Source organism: Mustela nigripes, chromosome 4 (genome assembly GCF_022355385.1).
Source record: "Mustela nigripes isolate SB6536 chromosome 4, MUSNIG.SB6536, whole genome shotgun sequence".
NCBI classification, from domain to species: domain Eukaryota; kingdom Metazoa; phylum Chordata; class Mammalia; order Carnivora; family Mustelidae; genus Mustela; species Mustela nigripes.
Window position 1 is genome coordinate 85,704,527 of NC_081560.1, and position 24,658 is coordinate 85,729,184.

Consider the following 24,658-nt stretch of genomic DNA (forward strand, 5'->3'; position numbering starts at 1 on the left):
ACACACAATGGTATGCACGTGTGTGCATGTCTTCCCACATCCATAGGGCGCATTTGGCACACCAGTCTCAGTGAACATTCCCTCAAATGCTGGCTTTACCTTGGTAACAAGCCACTCACAGTCCTTTTGTCCATGGACCCACATCTAAGCCAACTTAGCCAGATACTTCAAGTTCTCTAGGATTTCATCTTATTCTGTTTGTCAAGTCCTTTCTTCTACTACATTCCCATGCAGACCCCTTATTCAAACTCATCCGGAACCTTTTCCATCTGTCTCACTGGTCAACCCCTTACATCACTTCTTAAATTTCTACATTTTTTCCCCAAGAATCACCTTTTATGTATTACTCGCTGAAGGGATTTCCCCCCAACTTTCAACCCTCATAGTGCTCATCTTCTGCTTTGGCTGGAAATCAACTGTGTTCTTTTGGGGGAGTGGCCTGTCCCCCACTTCCCCCACCCCCACACCATAGAACTGAGCCTCCTGCCTCACCCATGGGTGGTCAAGGCATGTCTGTTGAACTTTTGGTGACTTACTGATTGGACTCCTGTTGTAAATCATTACTCTTTAACTATAAAGAATAATTGCAAAGTTAAAGCAATGAAAATTATTCTGTTGAAAACACGTTTAAATATATAAGGTACTCAGAGAATTTAAAATGGTTAAAGTAGTTTACATAGAAAAAACTCGTAACACTCAAGATATTTAGTTATCCCAATGCAACCTAAATTGACATGAAAGTGACCTCAGTACATGGGAACAAAGGAACATTCAATTTTTAACAAAAAGTGATATGTGTGTTTAATTGTTTTAAATCAACTTCTCTAATAGAATGATTGACTCATTATCCTCCATCATTATATATAAGAAAATAAATATTAACGGGTTACAGATCTTTAATACCTTGACAGTCCAGCATGGAAGCTTATGTCTCATTTAGGAGGCATTTTGATTCACTGGATACCTTTTAATTTTGAATATATTTAAATATCAGCAACGTATCTTTGGATCCCTGTGAATGCTGATGCACACATGTGTTTGCTATAGATGCCTCATGTTTCTCTAGTCACATTAAAAATGGCCACATTTTCAAAGCACTTTTGAAACTAACTAGTTCTTTCATATGTAAAATATAAGTATATCTGGAGTCTGTTAGGTCAGACTCTAAAGAAGCAGGTTTCTCCAGTTCAAAACGTTTTTAAAATCAAGCACTGTGGGAAATTATACCAAACTGCTGTCTGCCTCTTAGGCCATTTAATAAACTAATGTGGTCATTAAACAGGAATTGTGGCTTCTACAATGTCTAACTTACAGGACTGGGCAATCTTAAACAAGCTGAAATAGCTCATGTTTACTTATGTATTTATTTTTTTTTGTGGAGCCTGTTTTTGTCCCTGATACAATGTAGATATATAGTTACAGAAAACCTTATAACCAAACTAGTAACAGGTGTGATGGAATTAAGATTTGTTTTTCCAGCGCAGTTACAGGGGAAAGTAATTTTTTATTGTAAGTCCACTGCAGGTAGGTAATGTTTATCCCAAGGTATATCAACTACACTCCTTGACCTGTCAACTTGCTCTGGCTGTGCATAGAACGCAGTCCATTTTAAAATTCTCCTATTGTTAGTCCTTGAAAGAAGGGAGAATGAACACCAGTGGCATCTTGGAAATGCTAACTTAAATGTCCATTATCGCTGAGTGAGTTTAGGAACTTAGATGATATGGAAATATAAGATACTTCTTCTTTTCTGCATGGGAAATGCAGATATTCCAAGAATTTTCAAGAATGACTGTGCTCTTTTGAACTGTTGCTCACTAAAACCACTATCTTGGTCATTAATTATTAGGAAAAAATCCAGTTGATTTTGAATGGGTTCTAATGGAAATGGGAAAGATAGAGACTTGGTGGAAGTAATTTGAGCTCATAGAAGTGTAGGTATTTTTACTGATATGTAATTAATTTACTTATTACCAAAACATATGATGCAATAAATAACACCTCAGATGAATGCAGAAGTAAGAACTCAGGGGACTGTCATATCTTCCAAAGAAATATTGGTGAGGGTCAGATGAGGAGCTGCTGTTCAAACTAATCAATGAAACTCCCCTGCACAGAGGATGCTCAATACTTCATTTTCAAGACCATGCATTTTCAGGAAGTCTTCACAGAAATAAGTGTAGGCTCATGTTATCTCACAAATGTTGAAGATTTCATGTTTATTTTCTCTGCTCAGGGGGAAAGAGAATATCTGGTAACGTGTGCGCAGGGAGTTTTAAGGACTAAATGGAAACTTTTAGCATAAAATGCGGATGATTAATAAATGAAAATCATTTTAACTTCTTTCCTAAGTCTAAAAGTATTTTCATTAGAGGACAAATGCAGCTATATATTAAGGAGGGCAAATCTTACCTAAGGATAGGATCTAGAACTCACAAATATTTTAAAGTCCACTACTTTCTGCCAATTCACTTATTTAGAATAGAATTAAAAAGTCAAGTGACCCTCGTGCATCTCCAGCACAATAGATCTTTTGAAAGACATTACATTTAATCAGAGCCCCTAGGTCTTTGGCACAGATTTCTAGTTTTAATTTCCTTTCACAACAAACTTATAAACTATGAGCACTTCAAAAGCACCGAATACAGTCAAATTTGTCACCCAATGAAGCAAGGCTGATTAGCGCTCTGTCTACGTTGTTTTGTCCAGTATTTGCATGTACATTAGAGAATTGCCACAAGGTTGCTGAACCCTGAGTTAACTTGATATAGGCTTCAAATGTCCCAGTGTATCTCAGTATCATATATAACTTTGTTTTCACACTATATCTTTTTAATTGCAAAGGTCTTCGACAACACTTCTGTTAACGTAGGTAACACTGATGAAACTATTAGTCTATGGTTACCCAGAATTAGTAAGAGGACTTACCTTACTCTAGTGGAAAACCAATGACAGCAAATAATGAAATATAACACAAGTTAAAAAATGCCTTTCAATGCATGCAGCACTGTGATTAGTCATAAAAGTCTGATCAGGTTTAGATGCAATATAGGATTTTTCATCTCTTTTGAAAATAAAAATTAAAGAAGTTAATTCTTATTCTTTGATACCTAATATATACATATATTTAACTTTTTAATGTAATGCAACATGCAATATTTGCTCATAACCATATGTCAAGGTACATGTAGCTTAGTACTACATTTGGCATAAATGTTGCATATAAAGCATAAATATGAAAGTAGCAGTTAATTACTGACATTAATTTTACTATCTGTTTTTTTCAATTATTCACATTTTAGAAAATCCTTATTTCTGAATATATTAAGGAATGGGCTTTAAAAAAATGCAGAAGTCCTCTATGTCAGATAACACAGTCAAATTAATAAAGGATAAATATGCTTTGCAACAAATGTACTCTGCTCATTTCTAGAAATCATTTGTGCCAAAAATGACAGTATTTTGATAATGAATAGCATGAGGGGATGGTCATGATGGTACTGCTATTATTAAAATCTGATAGATGCGTTTAAGACCATAGTTAGCAACATACTGGTTTTCATTCCCAGTAAATGTGGTAAAAATTCAATTCTTAGTAAATCAATTCACAAAGGCTCTTTACTGAGCAATTTGCTTTCAAGGTACACATGCAAAAATTGGCCCACTTCATTATACAAATGACAGGTTGTGACTTAAACACGTACACAAAAAAAATGTGATGTGTGAATGAAATGCATAGTTGGGTGAGGGGGATTCTTAGGATAGAAGAATGAGTGCCCAACAGAAAAGATTAGAACCCCAAATTTTCTTTTATCCTAAGAAGAACCCCACCAGCATGGATCTTGTGAGGGGTCTGCCCAAGTGTGTTCACAAACATTTACTGAAAAATGTTCTATACTAGCAAGTGAATTCAGAGAAATTAGGTTTCTGACATGATTGTCAGTGACTGTATTAGACTACATTGTTCAGACTTTACAGAATAAGGTTTTTTGGTAAGCTAGTGAGGCTGGAAGAAACTCATCTGTCAATTCAATCCACCTGTTTTATGCCAGAATAGTGGGGCCCAATCGTCACAAAGTGCTTTTCGTGGGCAGGTTTTCTTGAAAAACATCACGAAAATGAAAAGATTTCACTCTCAAACAAGCATAAAGCATAAACTAACTTTGCTTGTTAAATGCTAAATGGTGCTTTTTATCTTCATGGTGTGGGGCCTGTTACTCCGTACATCCATATTTATGAAATACAAATCCTTGCATATGGAGCATGTTAGAATTAAACCGTTAGATTACACATTTATTATGTATGTTGTCAATTTCGGATGCATTCCTAAACCTCAAAATATATTCAAAAGTGCTGAATTTGTTCTCATCAAACTCTTTTCTCTTCTTTGTTAATTTGGGCAGTAGTGAGGTTAAACTCAAGATACCATGCGTGACCACAATTTTTCTTTCTAGGGATTTTTAGCATGTGTCCTTAGTGCACATGCACAGAAGCAAAACTATGGTACTAAAACTAGATTAAGGCCAGTCTGCACTCAGAAAAGAAAATATGTTCTAAAAATGTAATGGTTTTTCAACCATTAGTTGCAAAAACATATTAGCAGCCCCCTTTGTGGTAATCTGTTAGGGGATGGCTTGTATCTCTTTTGATTTGTATCCCAGTCTCCTCTCCCGTCCACACTTGAGGAGTTAGCCATTCTAGTTTATGTAACTAAATGTTATCATATAAAAGCATAGTGAATTTGAGGATATTTTGAATTATTAGGGATATATGGGCGTATTCTATTTCTAAATATACATCCACTGTAGCAAAATTATAATTGGTAATATTTGTGAATCATCAAATGAACCTTGGATAGTTTCTTTGTGCCTCATTTGGTTGAAAGACACTCTGGAAAATTATTGTGATTTACTTTTCTGAATTTTCTGGACCTTTCTTTTTTATTTTAAGCTCATCAAGTGAATAACTTGAAGTAATTATTCTATAGAGCTTCAATAGCATATTAATTAGTAAATGCCTTAAAAGTTTTGACTCTTCTGAAAAGAAGTACTTGAAAGGGTACAGTGGTATATGGAGAAATGTTAAATCCCAAGACAAGAGCAAAATATCACAAAGATAGTTCTGAAAATATAATTTCTCTGTATTGGTATTTCTCTCCCCCCCGCAAAAAAGAAAGAAAACCAAGTGACTCCTTTAATTTTAACAAGTTTTAAAAATATCATTAAAGAGACAGTATTTGCTTCTAAAATTACATGTGTATTATATAAAAATAAAATTATATGGTGATATGTGTGAAGCTATAATTTTTATATTATTCACTGAAAGTATTCATGTGTGGCGATGCTCTTTCCTCACTCAAAATGTTTCAGTGTCCTGAAAGTCTGAGAGAATCGGGCAGAGTAAGAGCAGAAAGGTGCCTGGTAAGTGATAGATTCTTGAAAGTACTAAAAGTCTGGAGATGGATTGAAAGTGAAGTCTTTGAAGATTATTTCTCCAGAAAAATACGGGAAACAATAGGTATGATTGATAGGATAGATTCCAGAGAACCTGAACTTGATTCTTCCAGTAATGTCATGATGCTGGCGGCTGCTTCTAAAAATTAATACCAACACCAGGTATTCTTGAACAGGGAACAAAGAACAGAGTTCTGCTTCAAAGCTGCAAAGGGGTTGTTTCATACCAGGGCAAGATATTTGCACAGCTGAGCCCACTTGCTCTTTAACTCTGTCTAAGGAAGGGTATGACGGTGATTATAAGCCTCTGAAATCTGAAACTGACAACTGAAATTGCTTGGCTGGGTGGCAGAAGAACTATCTACTCGCACCCATGCTATGCCTACCCCAGGGTGTATTAGCTGCCTTCTCTTGAGGACTGTCAGGTTTTGAAGTTTCCATAGGAGTTGGTAATGCTTTGTCAGGCACAGGAAGCCCCATTAATGTAAACTAACTTGGCAAGAGACTTGAAAGACAGAAAGAGTTTATTGACTCTAACTCCAATTCTCAACCAGTTTATTAGAATCACCCGAGGTGCTTTTATAAAAAGACTGATGCTCAGGTCCCACTGTGGATCAGTTTAAAATCATCTTCGGGGATATTTCCTCCCCCAGGCTCCCAAGTGATTCTGGTTTTGGATCAGACTGAGAAGTGCTGCTCTGAAGGGCGAGTAGTTAGGGCAGAAAGGCTCTGGGGATGGTTTTTCGGTCTATTTGGACACATTTCTGGCCTTATCATATGTAGATATGTATTCATTTTAGAGCCCAGGTATTCTCCTGGAAGCATGTATTCTGAGGAAGTCAGTGTCTCAGTAAAACTCAGCCTCATAAAGATCCAAATGAGTGTGGACTTTTATTTTAAACTTCAACTTTGTCTTGTGGAGGCAGAGCCCAGCAAGTTGTCCAAAGCAGCAGAGCGCACAGTGGGGGCTTGTGTGGGGACCAAGTTGTTCTTGGATTTGGGGGTTGATATGGATGCCATGCAAGCAGGTGCCTCAGTGAAAACTAAGACGAGGGCTAACTCAAGACTGGAAAATTCAGCTCATGGCTATGATTGAAAGAAAACAAATCTGGTAGTTTGCCTACCAATCGATCATTTAAGTTTGCTTTCAAAATGACTGAAATCAGCCAAAGGACTGATTTCATTTTCGGTTTGGTAAACAGAATGAACATTTGAACCTATCTACCGAGAAGATTCGCCTCTCCTTGCCAACCACTTGGAGCCATCAGTCCGAACCCGTCGAGACATAAGCATTCCAGTTCTACAGGAACTAGATTGTTAGAGAAAAAGCAAGTCATCTCTCTGCAGAACAGTCAACCCGGCTAGGTGAGAGCGGTGCCAACTTTATCGTACAGGAGAAACCACAGGGGAACACCTTCCACATGCTCGGTGCGGGGGTTGGTCAGGGGGACTCTGAAACCACAAATTCCTTGCTCTGGTGGCGACTGTGGCATTTCACAGAAGAATGCCTTGGGCATCTGTGGCTCAGACAGGTGTTTGTAACTGGGCGCCTTAGCTAGAAATAGACCCCTTCTCTGTTCAGGATATCATGCCATTTTATAAGGCAACCCAGATGTGACAAGGACATTGTTTCTCATTTATCTCAGGACTTTTGTGTCACCCAATTTCACTAATGTGGTCGAATCTGCAGATACGTCTTTTGCTTATTGAAGTTTTCTAAGGCATATTAAATTATTTTGGGACTTTCCTATTTCAGGTTGACTCGAGCTACAAATAGCAGTTGTGGAAAGGGAGAAGACCAAAGTCTCCTGGGGGCTTCTTATCAGGAACGGTTGTTACTGAATTAAGAAGCATGCCATAGCAAAGGAATATCAAACCTTCCCGAAATGGACAAGGGAGCTATCTATCAGATACTCACAGGACAACTTCCACATGGTCCAAAGCCCATTGATCATGACCTGTTCCGTTGTGGCGAGGTTGCCACCAGCGCAATAAAACTCCTTTCATCCGTGCCTCCCTGGGTCACAGAAGGACAAAGAGGTTAGCTGCTAGAAGACAAACTTCTGGTATGCCATTTCCAGACCTCGAAGATAATAGGCCCGTCTAACTCAACATGACTGAGCGTATGAATTCGGATTCACTTAGTTCACGGTACCCTTTTGAGCAGTGTTAAATTTCATTGGTGACTCAGGGATCTGGAATCTGTTTCCCTCTCCCTCCCAGCTTCCCCTCACTCCAGGAGCAGCTGGAAGAGCATCGAATTTGGTCCATGTCCGGGCCATGCCTTCTGCATGAGAGGTGCTGAGCTAGAACTGGGGGTGCGGTGCTCAACCAAAGGGACCCCATTGCCTAGCCTCAGAAAACCTGCAGAAGAGTGCACCAGAAAATTAAAAACGTTCTTCTCTAAAAGACTAGAAATCCCCGTCAGAGAAAGGGAAATCAGCAAAAAGCGCCCCTGCATTTTCTTGTTAGGTTCTCTTCCCTCGTGAGCCTGCACCCCCACCCCGCGCCTCACAGGGAGCAGCGACACAACTCTGGAGATCTGGGTTCGTCAGGGTTCTGCCGCCACCTGCTTGGGTGGGGTCGACACAGTAACCTCAAGCTCCGAGCTCCATCTCACGGATTTCTGGTGATCGGGCCACTTACAGGGGCACGTTGTAGGACACCCTCTGCGCCTGCGTGAAATCCTTGGGCTGGTGCTGCGCGATGACGTGCCACGTGATGCCGTTGTTGACGCTGTACTGTAGCAGTACCGCCTTGTCCACGGCGTGTGGGCCGCTCACGTCGCTGTTGCAGCTGTCTGTCTGGGACGTGCTCCCAATTTGCAGAACAAACATGATTTTGCTGCAAATACAGGGAAATGCATGTCAGACAGTAGTAGATGAGTTCTAGTTTTTTTTTTTTTTTTAAACCTTTCCTGATCCTAAAGTCCATCACTTCTGAGCTGAGAGAGTAGAAATGGAAGCATCCCGTTTTAGGAGTAAGGCATGTAAATAAACTAATGTATTTATATTAATCTTTACTTCCTACCTATGAGAAATAATCTCAGAAGGTGGGCTTTCTACACCAAGAGAACAATTTTGACTTCTATTCTCTGGAAGGTAAAATGGGCCAAATAGGCATGAGGAGATAGAGAGGACTAGGAACAAAACCACAATATTTATGCTACATACTTTTTTTTTTTTTTTTTTTTTTTAAACCAAACAGCTCCAAGCTGAACAGCATCTGCACAAGGATAAATCATTAGGTCTATTTTAGGAGAGGCTGTCTGGAGATCAGAAAAGACGGAAAGCTGAGTTGGATATGCAGGCTCTGGACCGTACCTGTGATTCTGTTTGAAGTGTCTTTTTGCTCTTTACAGGCATTCTTGCCCTCAGAAGACACAGTTTTTAAACACAGGGAATCTATTCTAATAAGAGTCCTAGCGATTAATAGAGTGGTGCCATTTACAGGAGCTGGTGACATAAGGCAGCAAACTTAACACTTGTAAATTCATAAAAACAAACTTGCTTGCACAACACGGTGTGCAATTATTTGTTAAGCAGCTACTTGTTGCTGTATATGGGGTCAAGGGAAACATCAGGCTGTCCGCAGATTAAGTCCATCTTTCTGGCGGGAAAACATGGGATGGGTGACTGTAACTTCTGGCACCTCTGTGGTTACCACAAAGGACTTAATTGTATTTTCATTGTTTATCACACCGAAAGACACTAAACTTGCCTTTCTGCTTCTGAAAATACATCACGAATGTTTTCCAAAGTCAAAAGCCTTGAGTAAATTATGTGTACATTTTTATTAACCAAGCATCTGATTCTCAATGTCCTCGTAGCTCTGGAACACCTTGCAGTAGTCAGGGAATACTCTAGCCAGCACTTTGCAGTCTTCATGGACCCTTGGAATCTTTTTTCTGAATTATACAGACAGAAAGTCATGTTTGCATGGATAAGGTGGCAGAGCTGGGAAGGAGCAGGTGGGGAAGGGAATCCAACCTTCCTGGGGTCCTTTTGTCTCTGTCACTTCCCAAGTCGATTTGCACAGTCCCCATCCACTCTGCTTTCCATTAATAAGCAGTTCCGAGAACATTTTGAAAGTTCCCATCTATCCTCCATTTCTGTTTATTGTAACCATGTATGCTAAATATAGTTATATGTTTGCCTGATTATAAATCTACTCCATAGATACATTTGTATTTACATACTTGTAATTAGTCAACATGAAATTATCTATAGAGTGATCTACAGCCCATTTAACATTTTTTTGTTATTTTTTTTAACTTTACTGAGATCTGATTGACATAAAACATTGTATAGGCTTAAGGTATACAGCACATTGATTTGATCCACATCAGTTTTTATTTTTGGCCACTTCTCCTGGCTTATGCCTATGTCACCACCACTCAGCCAGAATACGTGAAGAAAAACAAGGTAGTTCTACAATAAATTGAAGCAAAGCATAACTCTGAGTGGGGAAAACATTGCTTTCTCCTACCAAATTCAAGTGACATTTAGGTCTCCACTGCTTTGTGACACCCATGCTGTGAAGTTCATGGTTATATTTGACAGAGAGCAGAAAGTGACCAGTCTTGTGGCCAGTTCTGGGTCTGAACTACAACACAGGAGTTTGGTTACCTTGCTCGGGTGAGATCCAGAGGCTTGGTGGCTGCCTGTCGTATCTGACAGCCATTAAAATAGAGTGAGTCTCCATGGGCGTAGGGTGCCAGCTGCCCACAGCCACTTCCTATCACGCCACCTTGGATGGTCTCCCAGTTTGCTTCAGTGACTCTTGCTGACTCGAAATTATCTTTGATATAGCTGGGAAGATCATGACTGAAAACAGAGCAATCATCACCTAGAGGGAAGGGAATAATTGCAAAAGTTAGCTAAAAGAAGTGGCATCATTAAAGACGATTTTTGGCTTAATCCATTATTGTTACTATAAGAGCAACAATATACTAGGCAGATACAGACTCCCAGAAATAAATGTTTTCTTTGTATTGGAGCAATTATTGGCTTATGTTCTTTTTTAAAATTTATTTTTATTTCTTATTTATTTTTAAAGACTTTATTTATTTGACACAGAGAGATCACAAGTAGGCAGAGAGGCAGGCAGAGAGAAAGAAGGGGGGGAAGCAGGCTCCCTGCTCAGCAGAGAGCCCAACGCAGGACTCAGTCCCAGGACCCCGAGATCACGACCTGAGCCGAAGGCAGGCTTAACCCACTGAGCGACCCAGGCACCCCTGGCTTATGTTCTTGAAAAAAATCCCACTTTCTCTGAGTGAATGTGTGCTACACTGTGTAGGGGCTAATGTACTTACTGCTCACATGAATCGACTATATAAATACCCAGCATCGGGCCTACAAGTTTACCAATGATGGGTCTTGCAGGAGAGCTCTCACCCTGGCATGAGAAGCCAACCTAATTTCTTTCTCCCCAGCATGCCTTTGCAGCAGGAAATAGGATAAGTCATGTTCTTGTTCTTCCAGCTCTATACTTGAGTCTTGAGAGCAGAGTCTGCATTTTATTCATTGCTGGGTTCTAGCACCTAACACAATACTTAGCACATGTAAGATATGCAATAACAAGATGATATAAATAAATGAGTGGTGAATAGGCTGGAAGGATGAGAGCACTGAGCTGAAATATTGGCATTTAAGAGAGAACATTAGCAAATGTGTATGTGTTTGCATTCGCCCTTGATTTGAACAGCACAACTTCCCTAAACATCTATAATAGTTCTATATCAAAAGGTCATGGCTCTAGCTCTGTGGATCAGGGGAGAGGGCAAATTCCAGACATCTGGGACTCCTTGTGAGACATATGATTTGTTCATGTGTCTAAAGTTCAAGGTGTCCAGCTAATACATGGACAGATACAGGTGGTCTCAGTGGTAATGAGACCAGAGGAAAGAGATCATGGCTAAGTAATTTCTGACATGAGAGGTGTGCAGTCGTGTACATTAATCATACTCATTTCATTTGGAGGCCAGGAAATAGCATCAACAAACAAATCTAACTATATTCTACTCCAGAAGTCAAATCTGTGGATTTTTCCATTGTAAAAACTTACTATTAGGGAAGTTGTATAATTTTGCTCCTCTTTGGATTAATCTCCCAGTTATGGGAGACAGCAAAGTTGACTGGAAAGAACTGAGTAATGGTCATCTTTCTGACACTGACTAGCTGTGTCATCTTGGGCAAGTCACTTAAGTTCCCTGAGTCTCAGTTTCTTTACCCATGAAGTGGGAATAATTATATTAACCACAGCTAACTTATGGGGATATCATAAGTCGTAAATGACTGCTGAATAAATAGGGGGACACTGTGTAAGTAGTAAAGTACAAGGCAATGTAAGAATTCATTCAAAAAGGATTCACTGAGCATTGCTATATGCCAAGTATTAGGCATGGAGGATATTATGGTGATTCTGTAGACTCTGTAACAACAGAAACCTGTTGGAAACCCTGTATCAGAGGAAAGCAGACTGCAGGCATTCTCTCAGGCCAAGGAAACAGTTTCCTATGATGTTAGGGGTTGAGTAGATAATCAGTCCCAAATCATATACTTGGCTTCTAGAAGCCCAAGCAGTAAAAAGTTTTTTTTTTTTCTTCTTCTTTTGTGTGTGTGTGTGTGTGTGTGTGTGTGTGTGTTTGTGTGTGTGTGTGTGTGTGAGAGAGAGAGAGAGAGAAAGAGAGAAAGCAACCTAGAAAACAGAATATATTGAATCATCAGCTACATCTTGGGAGGATGGGGCAGCTGCTACTGGAGAGACTGAGAAAGAAGGAATACCGGCAAAGTATCCAGGGATGGGCAGCCAGGACAGGAAGGAAAGAGGCCCAGAAGTGAAAATAAAGTGTTGGGGGTAGTGGTTGAGGCAGGGAGTTATATAGAGAATGGGGAATGTGAAGTGCTATAGATTTTATATTATTTTTAAAAGATTTTATATTATTTTTAAAAGGTTTTATTTATCTATTTAGAGAGTGCATGAGCAGGGGGAGGGGCAGAGAGAGAGGGAGAGAGGATCTTAAATGGGCTCTACGTGCAGCGTGGAGCCTGACATGGGGCTCCATCTCACGACCCTGAATCATGACCTGAGCCGAAATCAAGAGTCGACCATCTAACTGATTGAGCCACCCAGGCAGGTGCTCAGAATTCTGCATTTAAAAAATACTTTAAGGAACACGGCAGAAAATTATCCTTGACACTTCATTCCAAAGATAAAGAATGCTGTGATCAAACAGTGTGTCATCCACCCCAAATCCTTCAGGGCTGGAGTTTTTCTTTGTGGCCTTTTGCTTTTTTAAATTTTTAAAAAAAGATTTTATTTATTTATTTGACAGAGAGAGCACAAGCAGGTGGAGTGGCAGGCTCTCTGCTGAGCAGGGAGCCCGATGCTGGACTTGATCCCAGGACCCTGGGACCATGATCTGAGCACCCCCAGGTGCCCCGCCCCTCCTGATGGTCTTTGTATATGTGTTGATGTGAGGAGAGCCTCATGGTCTTTTGTATTAAAAGTGACAGCCTGGGATTCAAACCTTGGAAACTTTCATCACAGATGCAGACGGCGCCCGTGGTGCAGTATCCGTGCCCACTGCAGAGCCTGGGGCAAGCCTCTCCGATGTACACGTGGTCGATCGCCCAGCTTTGCTTCTCCGTTTCTTCCCCCTTCTGGATCCAGCGGAACTGTGTTGCACTAGAAGTCCAGAGAGAGCAGGAGGGTTCAATAGCCTGTTATTTCCTGTGGCTGTGTCCCTCCTCCAGCCCTGGGAATGGGGACTATTTCTGAGAAAAGGATGCCCCCAAGCTTCTCCTTGAAGCACCCAAGTCAATGGGAGTGAACATGTACCCCCTCAGACTCTGGGGATATCTCTCAAAATGCCATTCTGGAAGCTTGTACCTTCCCTGAGGGTTTGATGTGAATTTCCTATTCTATTCCATAATCAATTTGTGTCCCTTTTTCTTATTGAGGTATATCATTTTCCAAATTTTTGAGTAAAGTGAATGCTGCTCTAGGAAGATCGCACTCTATCATGTTTAGCCTGTGGCTTCGTGTAATCAAACCAGCCCTGCATACCCCAGAGGGTATCTGTATATGGGATGAGGAGTGCAGCTTTTGGGAATCACAGAACACTTGAGCAGATACGGTGCTAACTCCAGGTCTTTGAGTGTCTGTGATTTGGGGCCTGTGATTGAGCTTGGCTTGTGCTGTGGTATTTTATCCAAAGCAAATCTGAGATCTGTAGCATTTACAGACAAGATCCTATGTCTTCCTATTTCTTCTTGGGACATGCCATTGCCATATGGGGACATGGGTTGGTGAAAGGAGGGAGAGGGTACCGCAGCTGTGATGGAAGGTCACTGCAGCAGCTCTGCAGAGATTGCCAGATAATCCCACCAAGTTTACCTTCGTATGCGATTTACCTGGAGGAGACATGGTCAGGCAGCTGAATGGTGATTCTTTTCCAGCTCGAGCTGTTGACAGAATTGTAGATGGTGGCTTCATGGAACTGGAAGGGGGAGCAGCCGATGCTGTTTGAAGAGGAAGGAAGGCACTGGGTCTGAACGAGCTGCCAGGAATCCGACCTGTGGAAACCAGAGAAGTTATGGTAGACAATTCTCAAGAGGAAATAGATGACTTGACTAATGTCAAAGTAACCCTTTGGGGTTGGGTTAAATTGAGGTATTTTTATGTAAGTTTTCTATTTCCTGTATATATTTATAAACACAATGAAAAGTAAAACTGAAAATAATTTCAAACAAGATATAACTCTTTACAAGCACAGGAATATATTCACAGATAATAGAATAAAATAATAGCATGCCCGCTACTGCATTCAAACGGCTTCCTCCCACTGGTATTATTACCAGAAATATACCTGCAGTTGATTGACAAAGCTCTCTGTTTACCCAAACTTAACTCTCCATAATTCATTTTCAAAAGTGGTGGCGGGAGACAGGGCTCTCAACATCCCAATAAAGTAACTGCACTGGGTCAGACTTTTACTAGGCTTCAAGACATGTGACTCTGGCTGCAGCATATTTAGATCTTGTATTGATTTTAATTCTCATTAAGGTTGGTTGAAAATGAGCAACATGAATAAAAGAGAAATCTACTTTGAGGACAAACGTAGTCTCTTACTTAGTTTAAAAGACAAAAAAAATTTGTTGGCTTGCAGCCAGTCTAGTAGGAAAATGAGTTTTCTGAGTTTGAAGGAAATTTCTGAAAATAAGACATTCATGTAAGTTTTATATAAGGGAAATGAATACATGTGAAATAAACATAAGCTGTACTTTTAATATAAAAGGTTGCTCCCCTGGAGTTGCTTTAAAAATAGACATCCATCTGAAGTTGTATTCAAGTTTGGAAGAACATAAAAATTTATTCCAGAATGATTTCACAAACCTTGCATCCTTAGTGTACTCCAACATTACGGAATGAAGGTCACCACAGGAAGTAGCTTCGCAACCTACCACAATCTAAAACAAACATAAATGAAAACTGTGTACGGGGAAGATTAAATACCTGTCACTAATTAATTAAATCCCTCTCTCTAAATTATGCCTCTAATGGGAAATCAACAAATATTCGGAGCAGCTTTTACAGAGCAACCTGCCAGAATACCAATATTACCTTTTTTTTTTTTTTGAGTTCCGTTAAAAATATGCAACTTTGTGTGAAGATGAGAATCAAGGTTTAAAAAAAGCACTAATTCTCGGGGCGCCTGGGTGGCTCAGTCATTAAGCATCTGCTTTCAGCTCAGGTCATGATCCCAGGGTTCTGGGATTGAGTCCCTCATCAGGCTCCCTGCTCAGCAGGGAATACTGCTTCTCCCTCTCCCACTCCTCCTGCTTGTGTTCCCTCTCTCACTGTGTCTCTCTCTGTCAAATAAATAAATCTTTTTTTAAAAAAAGTATTTATTCTAATCAAGAGCTGGTTGTTTTAAATGATGAGATTGATAAGCCTTTAGTTAGACTCCTCAAGAAAAAGAGAGAGGATGTAAATAAATAAAATCAGAAATCAAAGAGAAGAAATAACAACTGACATCACAGAAATACCAGGGTTATAAAAGAATACTATGAAAAATTATATTCTGACAAATCGGACAACATGGAAGAAATGGATAAATTCCTAAAAATATATACTCTTCCAAAAACAAATCAGGAAGAAAGAGAAAATGTCAACAGACTGATTATAAGTAACAAAACTGAGGCAATAATGAAAAACTCTCCCAACAAACAAAAGCCCTCTCAGATGGCTTCATAGATGAATTCTACCAAATACTCAAAGAAGACTTAATATCTGTTCTTCTCAAACTATTCCAAAAAATAAAAGAGGAAGGAAAATTTCCAAATTTATTCTACGAGGCCAGCGTTAACATGATACCCAAACCAGACAGAGACACTACAGAAAAAGAAAACTACAAGCCAATATTCTTTTTTTTTTTTTTTTTAAAGATTTTATTTATTTATTTGACAGAGAGAGATCACAAGCAGGCAGAGAGGCAGGCAGAGAGAGAGGAGGAAGCAGGCTCCCTGCTGAGCAGAGAGCCCGATGCGGGCCTCGATCCCAGGACCCTGAGATCATGACCTGAGCCGAAGGCAGCGGACAAGCCAATATTCTTAAAAAAAAAAATTATTTATTTATGAGAGAGAAAGAGCACAAGCATATGTGAGTGGGGGGAGGGGCAGAGGGAGTGAATCCTCAAGCGGACTCCCTGCTAAACACAGAGCCCAATCCCACCACCTCTAAGATCACAACCTGAGCCAAAACCAAGATTGGAAACTTAACTGACTGAGATACCAAGCATCCCAGCCAATAAACTCTTTTTTTTTTTTAAAGATTTTGTTTAACCGAGAGAGAGAGAGAGAGAGATCACAAGTAGGCAGGGAGGCAGGCAGAGAGAGGGGGGGAAGCATGCTCTCTGCTAAGCAGAGACCCTGATGTGGGGCTCGATCCCAGGACCCTGAGACCATGACCCAAGCTGAAGGCAAAGGCTTAACCCACTGAGCCACCCAGGAGCCCCCTCTTTTTTTTAATTTTTAAAGGTTTTATTTTTAAGTAATTTCTATAGCCAGCGTGGGCTTGAACTTAAAACTGAGATTAAAAGTTGAACGCTGGGGCTCCTGGGTGGCTCAGTGGTTAAGTTTCCGCCTTCAGCTCAGGTCATGATTTCAGGGTCCTGAGATCAAGCCCCACATCAGGCTCTCTGCTCAGCGGGGAGCCTGCTTCTCTCTGTCTCTCTGCCTGCCTCTCTGCCTACTTGTGATCCCTGTCAAATAAATAAATAAAATCTTAAAAAAAAAAAAAGTCACATGCTTCTGAGCCAGCAGTGATGAATGTAAATGCAGAAATCCTCAACAAAAATTAGCAAATTGAATTCAACAATACACTAAAAGAATTATTCACTATAATTAAGTGGAATTTATTCCAGAAATGCAGGCATAATTTAATATTTGCAGATCAATGTGATATGTAACTTTAACAAGAGAAAGCATAAAAACTATAGGATCATCTCAATAAGTGCAGAAAAAGCACTGAACAAAATTCAACATCCCTTCATGATAAAAACTCCCAACAAAGTGGGTTTAGAGGGAACATGCTTCAACTTAACAAGGCTATATATGAAAAACCCACAGCTAACATCATACTTAGTTGCGGAAAATCTGAGAGCTTTTTGTCTAAGATCAGGAACAAGATAAGCATTTCCTCTCTCACTGCTTTTATTCAACATAGTATTGGAAATTCTAGCTGCAGCAATCAGACAAGAAAAAGAAATAAAAGGTATCCAAATTGGAAAGGAAAAGTGAACCTGTCACCATTTGCAGATGACATGATACTATCTATAGAAAACCCTAAAGACTCCACCGAAAAACTGTTAGAACTGAAAAATGAATCAGTAAAGTTGCTGGGTACAATATTAATATACAGAAATATGTTGTATTTCTATATGATAATAACAAAGTAGGATAAAGAGAAATGAAGAAAACAATCCCATTTACAATTACACAAAAAAAAGTACCTAGAAGGAATTTAATCAAGGAGGTGAAATACTTATACTTTGAAAACTATAAGATCTTGATGAAAGAAATTGAAGATGATGAAAACAAATGAGAAAACATACCATGCTCATGGATTAGAAGAATTAATAATGTTAAAATGTCCATACTACCCAAAGGCATCTACAGATTCAATAGACTCTCTATCAAAATACCAAATGCATTTTTTTTTTCAGAAATAGAACAAATAATCCTAAAATTTGTATGGAACCACAAGATGCCCCAAATAGCAAAAGCACTCCCGAGAAAGCACAAAGCTGGAGGCATCACAATCCAAGATTGTAAGATAGACCACAAAGCTGAAGTAATCAGAACAGTATGGTACTGGCACAAAAGCAGACACACAGAACAATGGAACAGTATAGAGAGTCAAGAAATAAACCCACTTCATGATCAATTATTCTATGACAAAGGAGGCAAGAACACCTAATGGGAAAACGATAGTTTCTTCAACAAACACTGTTATGAAAACTGGACAGCAACATGTGAAAGAATGAAACTGGAACATTCTCTGAACCATATACAAAAATACATTCAAAATGGATTTAAGACCTAAATGTGAGGGGCGCCTGGGTGGCTCAGTGGGTTAAAGCCTCTGCCTTCAGCTCGGGTCATGATCTCAGGGTCCTGGGCTCAAGCCCGAACTCAGCGGGGAGCCTACTTCCCTTCCTCTCCCTCTCTGCCTACCTCTCTGCCTACTTGTGATCTCTGTCTGTCAAATAAATAAATAACATCTTAAAAAAAAAAAAAAGACCTAAATGTGAGACCAAACTCCTAAGAGAAAACATAGGCAATAATCTCTTGGACATCAGCCAGGGGGAAGAGAAAAAAAGCAAAACCAACTAACTAACTAACTTATTCAGACTACACCAAAATAAAAAGTTTTTGCACAATGAAGGAAACCATCAGCAAAACAAAAAGGCAGCCTACTGAATGGGAGAAGATACTTGCAAATGATATATCTGGTAAGGGATTAATACCGAAGATATACAAAGAACTTACACAACTCAAGACAAACAAACAGAAATCTGTCTAAAAAATGGGCAGAGGACCTGAATATGTTTCCCAAGAGGACATACAGATGGCCAACAGACACATGAAATGATGCTCAACCTCACTAATTATTGGGGGAATGCAGATCAAACCATAATGAGATATCACCACACACAAATTAGAATGGGTAGTATCAAAAGATAAGAAATAATATGTATTGGTAAGGATGTGGATGAAAGGGGACCCTTGGGCACAATTGGTGGGAATCTATACTGGGTACAGCCACTATGGAAAATAGTATGGAGGTTCCTCAACAAATTAAAAATAGAAACACGCAATGGTCAAATAATTCCACTGCTCAAAGAAAATGAACATACTAATTCAAAAAGATATATGCACCCCTATGTTCACTGCAGCATGATTTTCAATAGCCAAGATATGGAAGCCATCCAAATGTCCATGAACAGATGAATGGACAAAATATGGGGTATATCTACAATGGAATATTACCTAGCCATAAGAAAGAATAAGATCTTGCCATTTGTGAAAACATGGATGGATCCAGAGTGTATTACGCTAAGTGAAGTAAGTAAGACTGAGAAAGACAAATACCACATGATTTCACTTATTTGTGTAATCTAAAAAACAAAACAAATGAACAGACAGAAACAGACTTAAAAATACAGAGAACAAACTGGTGACTTCTAGAGGGGGTAGAGGGAATGGATGAAATGGGTAAAAATACTGTAATAACACTGGAAGTGACTTAAGATAGTGGTGAGCACTGAGTAATGTAAAGAATGTCCAATCACTATGTTGTACATCAGAAACTAACATAACATTTTATGTCAATTATACTTCAATAATAAAAACAAAAAAGTTAAAAGAGCAAGCTATTAACCTTTGAGAAACGTCTTTTTTTCAAAGACATAAAAGTTTTTGTACAGAAATGACCAGGCCCCATTTTTTTTTCCAGGCTTAATTTTGGCCTATCGATCTAGCTAGTTAATTTTAACTTTTCTGGATTATGCTGTTGCTCTTCAGCTTTTTCTACTTGCCAAATTTGGCAGTTATGGTTAAGACTAAGAGTCAGATGCCTCTCCAGGAGAAAAAGGCATTCCATACCAATCAGAGCTGGCTGTAAACAGAATGATATCCATGACTAAGCAATAAAACAAACAAAAAAAGTGCTATTTCTATTTACTGGATAAATATAACAACATATTAATTATAAATTTGGGGAAGAAAATTTAGCCGAAAGCAAAGTAACACTTGGAGAATTAATGCAAAGAAACTCGAAGTATGACTGCTTCAAGACATTTTCATTGATATCCTAACTTCCTGAGGCTACTACATTTCTGGCACGAATTTCTATTCTTGTGGTTTTTTCATTTTCATATGAATAAGAGCTTTCCACATTATATGCAATTAAATGTTTGAATCATTAATATTGCTATAAAACTTCAGCAATTTAAATTTAAGTCCTAATCATCTAATTATTAACATGTCCTATTTTAGTGCTGATACAGGGGAAGGTTAGTGCTAAAAATTTCAGGCCACACACTCATGAATAAAACAGCCCTGGCTTCAGAGAGAGTAAGAAGCATATTCCAATAATGAGAAAGGAAATCATAAAAGATATAATTAAAACGCTCTGGTGCTTCTTATGAAGGAGAGACAGTATCTGGTTAAATGGATTGGAGAATAATTAATCAGAAGTGGAAGATCTTAATTATTCCAGCCACAAGAAAGAAATGATAATTACGTGACATGATAGAGGTGCTCTCACTACAATGGCAATCATATGACAATATATGTATGTATCAAATCAACATGTTGTACAAATTAAATTTGCACAAAGTTAAATGTCAAATATACTTCAACTAAAACAAAACAGAAAAGAGTTAACCAAATAGGGTGCATGTGAGCTGCCTCTGGAGAATGGGAAGAGTGTGAGAGGTGGAGGTAGGAGAAACACAGTTAGATGGGAGGAGCGTGAGCAAAGACACAGAGGTGGGAAGACACTGTGTCATGTCTATAGGAGAGCATGAGCTATGTTTTGGTCCAGCTGTAGAAGGTGTAGAATACTGGGAGAGAACGTGAGACAGATTAGTGAGTTCGGTAGACCATGAACTGTAGTCTTTGGCTTTTGACCTTAATTTGGTAAGCAATGGGGAGCCATTAAAGGTTTATGAGCAGTGGAGTAATGTGCTCAGAGTTATGCTCTGTAAAGATGAGTCTGGCTGTGCTGTTGAAGGACAGGTGGGAGTAGAAAGGAAGACTAGTTACTGGACTACTGATTTAATGAGTGCAAGTGGGAATAGAGCAAACGGAGAAGATGGGATGGGTGCCAGGCACACTGGAAATTACAAGGCTGCAGTAGCTGGTTAGATGTGAAAAGTTAAAAGTGAAAAATCAAAGACTATTTCAACTTTTAAAGCTGATCAGTAAGTCAAAGGTGGTGCCATCAATAAAAACAGGAGAATCAGAAAGAGGAGTCGGTAGGGAGAGGGAGGAGATGAAGTTCACTATTTGCCGCTACGAGCTGAGATGCTGGACAATGAAAGTGTAGGAATGTACACAGAATGTAAAAGTACTGAATTAATGGTTGGTGAATCAGTCAGGGTTGGAAAGGCAGGTCTGGGAGCTGGTCTTAAACATGTCCCGGAAGCCAAAGGATGAATGGAATTTCCCATGGGGAGACTATCTAAGAGAGAAGAGAGCAAAGAAGTACCGCAAAATGCTAGAGTACTAGTATTATACTAGTACTAGAGTACTAGAGGTCTAGAGACCTCTAGAGCGTTGGAGGAAGAAGAGGAGCCAAAAAGGAAGCAGAAGTATATTCCAAGGAGGAAAGAGGAGAACTGGCAGAGAACTCAGAGCTGGAGAACAAGTGGAAAACAAGCGCAAGATGGCCCCAGCTGTGGAGGGCAAAGACAACAGTGCCCAGGGGTACAGATCAGAAAGGAAAGGCAAGAAATGGGTGAAGTTTAAAAAATTGTTGGTGACTTAGAAAAATGGAGTGTTGGTGATACTTTAAGTACTACATTTCTGGGGATGAACTTTTTTCTTTTTTTTAAACAAATGGATTTGGTTAGAGAAGTTGATGTCCATCTCTTCAGTTTGGGTTGACAGAGGCAGCAAGACAGGAGGCTCCAACCAACTTAATCAAATATGACAACTTTGATAAGGGCCTGGTGTGGGCCTGCTAGAGGGAAAATCTTCACTCTTAAAGGAGGTGGCTTGGAATTAGGGGTGGGGTAACACCAGACATGACCTTCAGCATCCTTTATGCAACTTAGTTAAGGATAGACCTATAGAGTGGTAATATTTGAGGAGATTCCCTCACTCTTTAGTTTCTGAAGGAAAATTTAACAGAAAGCTGAGGAAAACACTGAACATCCCTAATCCCCCTCTTTTTTGCAAAAGATCTGAACTCTTAAATCGAGCAAAATCCAAAGCTCTATACCCATTAAATAATAGCGCCCTATTTTTCTCTCCTACCAGCTGTGAATACATTTTTATTCCTGCTAGAGAGGATTCTTACTATTAACCATCATTGAAGGACATCTTTTTAAAACATTTAATAAATTTTTTAAAAAAGATTTTATTTATCTGACAGAGAGAGATCACAAGTAGGCAGAGAGGCAGGTAGAAAGGGAGGTGGAAGAGGGAGGTGGAAGCAGGCTCCCTGCTGAGCAGAGAGTCGGATACGGGGCTCGATCCCAGGACCCTGGGATCATGACCTGAGCCGAAGGCAGAGGCTTAACCCACTGAGCCACCTAGGCGCCCCAAACATTTAATAAATGTTTTTAAATAAACAATCAATTGTTTTTGAGTAACAAAGCATTTTTCTGTAATACCCTTTTTCAAAAAATGTTTTATAAAGAGAAAAACATAATTGATATTGCTTTATCTTTCTCTCTGATTATCTGAATATTAATGATCTCCTATGACTTTCCCTTTACTCTCCTTTATGAATAAAATATGCATGTAAAAGATTTGAGAGTCCTTTTTAAATGAGGATTTGGAGGAGTTCCAACTGGGCTACTGTATATGTTTGTGTTTAGAAGTCAGAGATCAAAAAAAAAAATAGGCATGATAAAGAAGGATAGAAAGTGGCTTAACATATGAAATCAGAGTAGAGTAAGAGATACAGAAACTGTGTGTTTGTGAGAGAGAAAGAGAGAGAAAGAAAAATAGGCAGAGCAGGCCAGGGTACCTCTATAAGCTTTCATTTCCAGGGTTTGGGAAACTGAACTCAAGATTACATATATGAGAGAATAAATGAAAGAAGATGGGATTGGGAGGGAGACAAACCATAAGTGACTCTTAATCTCACAAAACAAACTGAGGGTTGCTGGGGGGAGGGGGTTTGGGAGAAGGGGGTGGGATTATGGACATTGGGGAGGGTATGTGTTTTGGTGAGTGCTGTGAAGTGTGTAAACCTGGTGATTCACAGACCTGTACCCCTGGGGATAAAAATATATGTTTATAAAAAATAAAAAATTATTTAAAAAAAATAAATTAAAAAAAAAAAGATTACATATATGAAATACAATACAGTTACATTTCTTGCTATGTCCCAACAAACTAATTGATTTTATCTGTGCTCAAATAATCCTATCTGATAAAGGCCTTTGCTAAAGATTACTTCTTTTATTCATAAGATAAAGTCTCTTTTAACGAAAGAAATCAGTCATTTCCTTAGAGTTGTTCAATTAAGCATTCTCCCCATCCTCTACCCCCAATGTCTGGAGGAGCGACGTCCCCTTACTTTAAACTGCATCATATATCCTGGCTGTATAATGAGTTCTCTGGAGGAGAGAGCATTGTGAGTTTTGTCCTTCTTCTTATTCGGCCAGTAGAGGTGGAAGGATGGATTGCCACAGAATCCTGCTGTTCTTACTGCATTAGGGTAAAAACTCCAGTTTTCTTCATGGGAAGTACCTTCTGTCAAGGGAAATTGGAAGCAATGTGGCAAGAATGTTTTCTATGTAATTGGTATAATATATAAATCCAAGGTGATCAATAAAATCTAGAAGATATTATTAAATGCTCACATAATGATTAACCAAGTTAAAAAATGTAACTGCTAGTCTGATTGACTTGTACCATTACAGCATTTTTGACACACTCTTAAAACAATGCAATGTGCATCTCTGTGGTGCAGAAATTCCTAAAGAAACTAAAATTCTTCCAGATATTGAAATTTCAAATTATATTTATAACTAGACATTTTGTCTTTAACAGAACTTATTAAATTCTCAGTTGACAATTCAGCAAACAGTTAATATTGAAGATTTATAAACCACTGAGTAAAAGAACAGCTAACATTTGTTGAGCAGTGAATATGTGCTAGGTACTTTCTGAATGCTTTTCACGTAGTAACTCACCTAAAGACATAGCAGGCAAAAGGCTCACAAAATCCTTACCATCATCGAAAGTGTCAACCAGTTGGCTAGGATTGATTTCTGCTCCTCCAATCAGTATGTTGTCTAGTGCCCACTGCGCACGCTCCACTCCAGACACCACGAGTCCATTGCTGATCACAAAAGGCTGCCACCAGCGAAGTCGAGTTGTGTTGGTGAGGGCGTCCTCAGGAAGAAGTATGTAGTCGTGTCTAACAGAGATGTATTTCTGGTAATCCATCTCATGGAGCAAAGTCCAAGTAATTCCTATAGTAACAAATACACAACATAGTGACATATCTGGAAAAAACTCCCCAAAACAACAGTAGACTGCAGCTACCATAAGCTTCCCAAAGAAATCTTTGACTGGAAAATAATAATTGATTTCACTGACTTTAATATAAATGCTCTCTACTGTTTCAAAAACCAGGCTGATGGTATGAGAGGAAGGGTAGTTAGAAATATTTGGCCAAAAATAGAAACACTGAAATAAAAATTACATATTTTCTGCTCCTAACATTTTGTTCTAGATTGCTATGTGTATTCTTTTTCATAAATAATGAGATACATCCATGTTTTGCATGTTTCTGGACAGGAACTCCTAGGAATTTAACATTTTATTTATTTTTTAATGTAGTTTTAAAAAAAATTTTATTTATTTATTTGACAGAGATCACAAGTAGGCAGAGAGAGAGAGAGAGAGAAGAGGAAGCAGGCTCCCTGTGGAGCAGAGAGCCCGATGTGGGAC

The 24,658-nt window shown here is 39.1% G+C and overlaps 1 protein-coding gene across 3 annotated transcripts in view; it reads right to left on the minus strand.

Moving 5' to 3' along the window:
• Positions 1–24,658, minus strand: part of RELN (reelin) — a 496,502-nt gene that overhangs the window by 3,451 nt on the left and 468,393 nt on the right. The window contains exons 56-65 of one of the 3 annotated variants that reach the window (XM_059396994.1): positions 23,935–24,177; positions 23,277–23,452; positions 14,853–14,926; positions 13,871–14,032; positions 12,985–13,142; positions 10,082–10,301; positions 8,100–8,297; positions 7,372–7,470; positions 6,679–6,762; positions 2,929–3,064 (exon numbers count right to left, since the gene is read on the minus strand). In XM_059396994.1, coding sequence (XP_059252977.1) covers positions 2,935–3,064; positions 6,679–6,762; positions 7,372–7,470; positions 8,100–8,297; positions 10,082–10,301; positions 12,985–13,142; positions 13,871–14,032; positions 14,853–14,926; positions 23,277–23,452; positions 23,935–24,177 — 1,544 coding nt within the window. In that variant the 3' untranslated portion in view covers positions 2,929–2,934. The remainder of the gene's footprint in view (positions 1–2,928; positions 3,065–6,678; positions 6,763–7,371; positions 7,471–8,099; positions 8,298–10,081; positions 10,302–12,984; positions 13,143–13,870; positions 14,033–14,852; positions 14,927–23,276; positions 23,453–23,934; positions 24,178–24,658) is intronic. The other 2 variants (XM_059396995.1, XM_059396996.1) reach the window with 2 other exon arrangements.